The sequence below is a fragment of the Monodelphis domestica genome, chromosome 4 (genome assembly GCF_027887165.1).
Source record: "Monodelphis domestica isolate mMonDom1 chromosome 4, mMonDom1.pri, whole genome shotgun sequence".
In the NCBI taxonomy this organism is placed as follows: domain Eukaryota; kingdom Metazoa; phylum Chordata; class Mammalia; order Didelphimorphia; family Didelphidae; genus Monodelphis; species Monodelphis domestica.
This window is the reverse complement of record NC_077230.1, coordinates 440,898,948-440,907,846: the sequence shown is the minus strand read 5'-3', so window position 1 is coordinate 440,907,846 and position 8,899 is coordinate 440,898,948. Positions and strand designations below refer to the sequence as shown.

General features: G+C 44.7%; 1 protein-coding gene across 1 annotated transcript; it reads right to left on the bottom strand.

Annotated features, from left to right (window-relative positions):
- Nucleotides 1-4,893: 4,893 nt before the first annotated feature.
- Nucleotides 4,894-6,882, bottom strand: LOC100026734 (sentrin-specific protease 2-like). Its single transcript, XM_056826280.1, has one exon. The coding sequence runs from the start codon at nt 6,880-6,882 to the stop codon at nt 4,894-4,896; it is 1,989 nt and encodes a 662-aa protein (XP_056682258.1).
- Nucleotides 6,883-8,899: the final 2,017 nt, after the last annotated feature.

Here is an 8,899-nt window from a genome sequence, read left to right as displayed (position 1 = left end):
CAATTCCAAATGAGGACTCATAATGAAAAATTCCATCCAAATATGGATAGAAGACTGATCGACTCAGAGTGTAAATTGAAGCATTTCCCCCTTTATTTTTCTTTTTTGTTCAGAACACATTTTACATTATTTCAAATGTATAATGAGTATTATATTTCTTGTCTTAAGAGGTGGGTAAGTGGGAAGAAGGAGGGATGGAATTTTAATTGAAAATAAAAAAAAATTAATGGAAAATAAGTGCTATTACCTTGTGATCAACTAATCACTATAAAACACTGGAAAACATGTAAAAACATTTGTAAGAAACTAGATATAGACCTACATTTCATACTATATAACAGATTATTTCCAAATGAATGCATGACTTCAGCCACCTCAAAATTAAAATCACCATAATTTCCAGCTGACTTGGGTATTTTATTATTTGGGATACCACATGGCTACCAATAATTAAATATAGTTTAGATCACAACGCTAAAATTATCCTTACAGTATCCCTTGACTTGTAGAGAGGATCATTGTGTTTTTGATCAGCTTTCACTATCAATCATAATTGATTGGGAAATGAATAACAAAACATCTTTGTATCTAGGTGCAAAGTAAAAAGGTGACTTAAAAGCAGACCAGATTTGGCGTTTCCCTCAATTTACAAGTTCTGTTTTTCTTGTGTTACTTTGAAATTCCTAGCAATTCTGCCTGGTTTCTGTTCATCAACAAATTCATTGGAGTGTGATAACTGTAGGAAAAAGATTTATTATGGTGCTCAAGCATTTGGCCAGTGTTTATTGTAGGGTCTTGAAGCATATATTGTGCTTGAGAAAAGAGGGGTTATGGGCAATAATCTTTGGGCATTAATTGTAGTTGCAATCTTTTTACTGTAATAATCATGGGGGATTAAAGTGGAATATATATATATATATATATATATCCTATAAGTATTTGCTCTCATACTATTTCTCCTGTATTAGGGAGAGATTAGTAATTATAACAAGCCCATTATAGGGAAAGTTGGAGAGAGAAGTCACAGAATGGGGATGGGGGGCTTTTTGTTCTCGGGGGACTGCTTTGCAGCTTCTGGCTTCCCACTGTGACCATGTCAGCCAATGGGGGTCAGTTGGCTCCCTGCAATGTGCTATACAGCGTTTGATTTTTTCTCTCTTTTTTTGCATTTGAAGCACATGTCACCAGTATTGAAAGTATTTTCTTTTAACTATTTTTGATTTTTACAGTAGAATAAGCTTAGATGTCCATTTACCTAGCATATAAATGCATGACCCAAAACTTTATACCATGGAAACTTGCCATTTATTGATAAATGTTATGGGACTGTGATTAATGCTTGTGTCTGATTCTAGGAAATGGGATCAAAAAGGAGCACAGACTTTATATACACAGTGCCATAGAAGCACAGATTTAACCTGAATAGTGCCAAAAAAGAGCACACAGGTCAAAAAAGAAAACAATCCAGGTGAGATTGATGAACGTCTATGCCAATACAAAAGGGACGTGTGAACCTAGTGTGAGACTGGAGGTTGTGGCACTTGACATGTTAAGACATAGGACTCCTTGAATCACACTCCTTGTAAAATACTTTCTATCAAAGTACCTAAGAATGGGCTGTTCTGGCTTCTTTTATCCTTGAGAAATGTCAAAAGATCAGACCAGGGAATGACACTTCCCTTTTACACAAAAATCTAGTTCTTTTTCTTCTCTTATTGTATGGCAACTTCCTGTAGTCCTGGCTTATAATGGGTAAGTCTGGCTTATAATGAGTAAGTTCCCTATAGACTTGTGGGGCAGAAATTTACTTTAATTGTGCCCTAATACAAGGGCATGCTATGAATTTATTCTTGTTTTATTCAGAAATTTTATATACATACTTTTAAATATTTTGATTCTTATTTTGAATTTTTTATTTCTCCCAAAGGTTAATTTTTTTCTTCTATTTATTTTTCTTTTGATAATTGACTCATATATCTTATAACTCAACCAGGTATTCTGAGTTGATCCAGGTATTGGTGAACACCCTCTTCAGGGAGAATTGCATTGTATTTTCATAAAAAATCCAAGATTTAAAAATTTGTTTGAGAAAAATTTCAGGAAAAGAAGCTTGTTAACTCCTTGAATCCAGAGGATGAACTGTTTGGAGAAAGATGCCTGCAGAAACCTACACTGCATCAAGAAGATCCAGAATGAACTTTTGGGTGCAATTGATTGAACTAAAGGGGGTTGAACATTTATTTTGAATGTATACTTTTATACCAAAGGGGACTGCCCCATAATTGGCTTTTTGTCAATGAGCTTAGCAAAACATTGGTTTTGCTATCTCTTTCTATTTCCTAGCCTACCTGGCTCTGCCAAATGTAATGTGGAAGTATCCTAGAGGAATGTAAGATGTATTAACCTACCTAGGAATGCCACAGGGCCAATTAAGCACCAAACCCTTTGGTTATGAAACAAAGTTTATTTTAAGAAAAAGGGATAAGGGGAACTGGTTGCTATGACCCTGATACTCTTCAAGCTACCTCCACCCAACTCCCAAGTCTCCTGCTTAAGGAGAGTCTTCTGTTCTTCTTTAGGCCTTACCTACACCTCCCCATGCTATCTAAAAACCTTTCCGAGGCTATCTGACTTAACCCTAATCTTCCCACCAGTAATTAATAAAGAAAGAAAGGGAAAAACCTCTGGCTTTTGTGGCTGTACCAAGTAACTCAAAGTTATAGGTGGAAAGCTTTGAATTACTTTAGCCAGTAGAAATCCTGGTAGAAGGACCACTGCCAGATGATGACTAGACTCAGGGAAATTAGATTTCTTCAAGTAAACCCTCTACTTGGATGCCAAAGATTTTTTTCCATGAAAATCCTGATTTTCCAGGGAGAATCTCTTAGAGAAAAACTCTTCCTTTAGCTTGGAATTGTAGGCAGAGACAAAACCACTCCCAGCTCAGATGAAATCCAAGAAGGAAGTGAAGTTCAGTCATTTTCAGTTTTAGACTCCCACAATTTCTTGTTACCCAGAATCCTTTCCTGGGGCTTATCTCAAAATTCCCTCCTTTCCAGTAGCCGGAGAAAACGAGACTATCCCTAACTTTATTGCTACACTGGGGTGAGATAGTAACAGTCATAAAAGATCTGTATTTAAGTGCCCTATCCATAGAATTTCTAAGCTTTACTGTAGCACAAAATGGGGGTGGGTAGGAGTGAGGTTTTATAAACAGTTTAAAATTTTTAATTATTATTTATTTTTAAAATTTTTATTTAATTAGTTAATTTAGAATATTTTTCCTTGGTTACAAGAGGCAATCAACAGCTTTTCAGAAAGAGGTTTCATCTCCCATACATAGAGAACTTTGTCAAATTGACAAGGCTATGAGCCATTCTCCAATATAAAAGGATATGAACAACCAACTTTGAGCTGATGTTGCCAACGCTATATATAGCCATATGAAAAGTGGTCGAAATCATTACGGATTGGAGAGATTCAAATCAAAACAATTCTGATATCTCTTTTCACATTTGTCAGATTGGCTAAAATGGTCAAAGGGCAAGATGATAAATGTTGGAGGGGATGTGGAAAAATGGGGACGTGAAAGTATTTTTAGTAGAACTGTGAACTGATCCATCCATTTTGGAGAGCAATCTAGAGTTAAGTCTTGTGAGATATAAAATTATATATACCCTTTGGCCCAACAATCCCACTATTGGGTTTGTTTCCTAATGGAATTAGGGGAAAAAGAAAAAAGCCCCTATTAAAAAAAAATATTGCTTTCTTTCATAGTAACAACTTAGACAAGCTAGGGTTAGGCAAAGGGGATTAAGTGAGTTGGGGGGAGGGAGGGACTGGAGGTGTGGTTGTCTATCTCCTAAATCTCCTAACTACCTCCAACTTTATATTATAACATTTAGTAATAGTAGTCTCTTGGTAACGGAGGATGACGATTGTCTTTGTGCATTTTCGACATTTATGGCAGCTCTTTTTGTGGTTGTAAAGAAGTAGAAATTGAGGATATGCCCATCAGTTGGAGAATGGTTAAATAATTTGTTGTGAAGATAGGATTAACTCTCCCCTTGCCTATTTTTGGCAAATCAAATCAGGAACTTAAAGTTCCTCTACTAGATACTAAGTAAGAGAGATTGCAAGTCACTGGGCATTGCTAGGCAATTTGAAAGACTTTGTTTGGTTTCCATAAAGTGGGGAAGGGACAAGAAGTAACTTGGAAAATGGACTATAAATAGGGGACAATTAATCCTGTCTTCACAATGTGACATTAGATTTGATGGAATTCTACAGTGCCAAGAGACAAGCAGGGTAACCAAAAGACAAACAATCCTGGAAAGACCTAACCAAGAGAACATTGTATACTGCAACATAACTATTGTTTGGAGAATAACTTGTGTATGTCCACTTTGAGAGAAATAGCTGTTGAATAGAAACCAGTGGGACATAGTTTTTATATCCCCCCCTCCTTTTTTTTTTTTTTTGGTAAATAAAGGCTTCTTCAGTGTACCAGGGTGAGGCTGAGGGTTGGGAAGAAAGGGGAGGCAGGTGTGTGAAGGAAATGAGATATCTAGGAACTTTAAGGTATCAAGAAGCAAGTACATTAATTTAAAAAAGTTAAATTAGTATTGGTCTTCATAGGGCTTGCCCAGCAGAGGATTCTGCAAAGGGGCACAGGTCTGGAGTGGGCAGGGTTCTAGGCAGGCTGGGGCTCAGGCTTCTTTAGCCCCAGGGTGAGGTTCCAGACATCCAGACAATCTTTGGTACTTTGCAAAGCAGCAGGAACAAAACTGAACCAAGTTTATGGGGGAAGGGGGGAGGGGGAGAGGGCAAGAAGTAAATAGATCTTCCGGAGGGGAGGGTCCTGAACAGCTGTTGGGAACAAGAGGGGCTCTGTCAGAGCACCTGCTGATGCAGGATTTCCCACACCATCCTCTTCCGGAAGTGAGGCATGTGATTTTGAGTGAAGGCGAGAGGCTTGTCCTGAGAGATGTAATCTGCATATTTACAAAGAAACACGCCACAGTCCTTGCTATTGGACTGTTGAGGAATCTTCCAGGATCTCCCCTCGTCCAGAGTCCATTCTGTGGGATCCAGCTCTGCATTTCTTCTGCTCTTGCTTTCCTCTTTTAGATACTGGAGCATCATGGTGCAGATCCCGGGCTCCTTTCCTCCCAAGGAATCCAGGTACTGGATAGACTTTTTCCTCAGGTCTATGAGCACTAAGCTCCAATGTGCCCTCTGGTGAATGGGCACCAAAAGCAGGTCTTGCTGGAAGAGGTCCACCCCTTTGGTCCATCTTCTCACTGCCTGGTACCCGGCGGCCCTCAGTTTGGGGTAGAAGAATGTGCTGAAGGCATGGAGCCTTGGCAAGCCCTGCTTTTGATTTCTGTCCACCAGCAGATTCATGTAAAAGTTAATGATGCCATCATTGAGCCACTGGAAATTGTGCAAGGTCTGCAGATCCTCTCGAGTGACTCTGAATTTGAAGGTCCTGCTGAGTATCTCATCCTGGGGGCCAGGGCCCAGGGCCCTCTCGATCTCCCTTTCCATGTCCTGGGTGAGCTCAGGGAGCCCCTCAGGGCTCTTTTCCTCCCTTTGGCCCGAGCAATGGGGTTTCTTAGTGTGTAGCACAGGCGCTGGGTGAGAGAGAGGAGACTCGAGCAGGCTCCTCCAACGTTCCTTTCCTGAGCTCGGCCCGGTTGTCTTTTGGGGTTCCGACCTTCTCTCCTTCGGTGGAGACCTCCTCTTACTTGTCACGACGTCAACACTTGTGCAGGTTTCCGCAAGTCTGCCGGGTTCGGGACCAAGGTGAGCAGCGCTCCTGCAGGCTGGTGGTACCCCCTGGCCACCGTTCCTTACTGCTTTCAGAGGAAGCTGTGGAGAAGTCCGCCGGTCTTCAGGGACGGGAGTGAGGTGGCTGGGGTGGCGTCCTGGTGGAAGTGGCAGCCCCAGCCTCGGATCCTCGTCTCTCTTCCCTCTCTGCGCGTCCTCTTCTTCCAGCGTACAGCATGGTGTCCTCCGGACCTTCGCGCGCTCCTCTGGGAGTCCCTCGGAACCGCTGCAACCAGGAAGGAGCTCTCTCCAGCCTCGAGGCTCCTCTGGGGGAGACATGCCCGGGCGACCACCACTCACTCCGGGCTTCCCGACTTCCGCGTCCCGAGGCCAGCTACAGGAAGGCAGGAGTCGTCCTGGGGGCTCCCGATGGTCCTTCTTTGGATGGCGACAGGCTCCGTGAGGTGTCTGACTGGCCAGTGCAAAGCCGTCTGCACAGGATCCAGAATTGGTCCTCTTGTGAGGCGAAATCTGGGAAAGGAGCGCTCTGGGTGAGCCCCGGGTCCGTTCCCCGGGGCAGACGCTAGCCTGCGGGCGCCCGAGGGCCGGGCTGGCGGCAGCTCCGAAGGAGTTGGTGGCTTCCCGCGCGCTCTCCTTGTCTTCTAGGGGAATCGAAGACTCTAAGCGTGGTCTCTTGTTTTCTATGTCTTCAGGGGCTGGACTTCTGTTCCGGAGCGTCTTCCTGAGCTGGGCCGGGGCTCTGAGAACCGGCTGCCTCCGGGGACTCCAGAACAAGGAGTGGAGATCACCAAGCGGCCAGGTGTGCCCATCGTGCGGGCGGGAAAACTGCAGAAACTCACTCGGGTCAGAGCCGCCTTTGCCCGTTCTGGGATCTTTCTGGACTTCGGGTGTCTGCTTCGGAGTCAAGAAGCCCGTCAGCGTCGAGGGAAAGGACTCTTCGGATTTGTGCCAGCTTGGCGGGGCACTTTCCCCTGGGAGAGTAACCCCACCGCTGGCCAGCAGGCCCTCGGGGGCTAGATCAAGGAAGAACAGCGAGGAGTGTGAGAGTTCCTCTTCTATTTCCAAGAGTTCAGCTTCTACCGCGTCCATGGCGAATGCCTGGAGATGAAGCCCCTCAGCCCTTTTTATAGGGGCCTGAGAAGTGGGCGGGATTTGGATTGGCCAATGACCAAATGGCGTCCCGCCTTCTGGGTCAAGGGGGAAGTAGTTCACACCTGAGGAAGTGTGGGCGCTGACACCTTTTTAACTTATCCAAATGCCCCCCTGGATGAGGAGACAACAGGTTGTTCACACCTGATTAGTATATTTGTGCCTTTCCCGTGGAGGCCCCTTCCTTTGAGCTCTATTGTTCTGATCAGCCCTCTTCAGAGGCTGTGTTGTCCAGCACAGAGTGATGACGTTTTGGTCCTCTTGGAGTAGGCGGGACCACGGCCAACCAACCACACAGCCTGTGGTGGTCACTTCCTCTATCTCTGCATAGGGGTGTATGTGTGGGACCAAGTCCTTTTCTCCCTTAAAACCTGGTTTGCCAAGAAACCCTTCTTTGTTAACCCTTTCATTTTGCCCTTTCTGTCATTGTCTTCCCTTTGAACTGTTTCCTGGCTGCTTATTCACCCCCCTCCCCAGAGTGATGATTAAGGGTCCCTAGTGTAAATACAGGGTATATAGCCTGGACCTGGGACAGCTCTCTGATGGGTAATGCCCCCTGCAAGATGAGGGGTCCCGCCGGGGAGCCCTGCACTACTCTGCTGTGGAGATGTTGGACTTTCCCTCTCTTCTATCTCTGAGATTCTGTGACTTTGTGATGGGGCTTCAGGGAGCAGGGAAACGGGGCATTAGGGTGAGAAGAGGCTCGGACCATGAGGGGAGGAGGTCAAGGCTAGATTTTAGGGGAGATAGTCCCTATTATGGGGAGCTGGGAGACTTTCAAGCCCCATTTGAACACCTGGAGGAGGTTTTCTAGGCTCTGTGAGGAAGGTAGTGGCAAAGGGCTTTCAGGTCACTTTCAAAGAAGAGAAACCTTAAGAAGAATCTTTTGAGGAGTCCGAGGAAAGCCTTCAAGTCTTTGTGACAGAGTCTAGAGACAGTCTTCCAGGAGAGGCTGCGGGGAGATGGGAAGATGCCCATATCTCCCACTTCCTCTCTCCTAGTGTCTCCTCGACTCTAAGTAGGGGCACTCCTGCTTCCAGGTGTGTGATTCAAATCCTGTGTAAGGTTTCCCCAGGGGAGCAGTGAGTGTTGGAATCCCTTTCACCTCCCTCTTATTTGCTGGGCACCACCCTGATCTCTTGGAGCAACCTCTGGGCAGCCTAATTGTTGTCCATTTGCTCCCCCTACCCTGAAAGGTGCCATATTCCTCCTATTCCTTTGTCATGCTCTGGTGGTAGCTGAGGATCTCCATTCTCTTACATCCTCCTCACACCCTCACCAAGGGGAAGAGGGTCAGGAGGGGTTTGCCAGAGGATAAAAGCAGAAGCCAGAACAGAACTGGGTTAGGCTGAGCCAGGGCTTTGAAAGACAAGACAAACTACTGAGTCTGGCTCCCTTTTCCTTTTTCTACTGATAACAGGTGAAAGGAGATCTCTCAGCCCCTGTCCCAACCCCTTCCTCTTGAGCCAGGGCTAGTCCTCCTTCTCTGCTCTTAACACCTGAGCCCCATGAAGCCAAGGAAAGAGAGAGAGAAAGATGGACAGGCTGCTGCCCTGTCCCTTCTCTCAACTCAGTCCTTGGGAAATGGGTGAGGAAGGAGATGTCTCCTTGGCAACTCCAGGATTGGATTTCCTCAGGCCAGTACAGTAAAGTGTCCCTATCAGCCCTATTTATTCCTGAGATGGCCTCAGGTTAGATTATGTATGGCCCTCAAGTGCTGGTCAGAGAAGTGGTCTGACAGATTCTTTATGGAAAAAGACAGAGGAGAGATCTTTTCCTGGACTGTTTAGTACTTTGGGGATTTCAGCCAATCTTCTGCATTCCTGGTGAGAATGATGAAATTTTAGAAAAGCAAAAAAATCACACATATTCCTTACTGATCACAATCCAACAAGAATGATCTAAAATAAAAGACCTCTGAAAAAAGTATTAAGAATCAATTCTAGGAGACTACGAG

Excerpts from the sequence above, each read along its gene's own strand:
- LOC100026734 (XM_056826280.1), bottom strand. The coding sequence starts at position 6,882 with ATGGACGCGGTAGAAGCTGAACTCTTGGAAATAGAAGAGGAACTCTCA.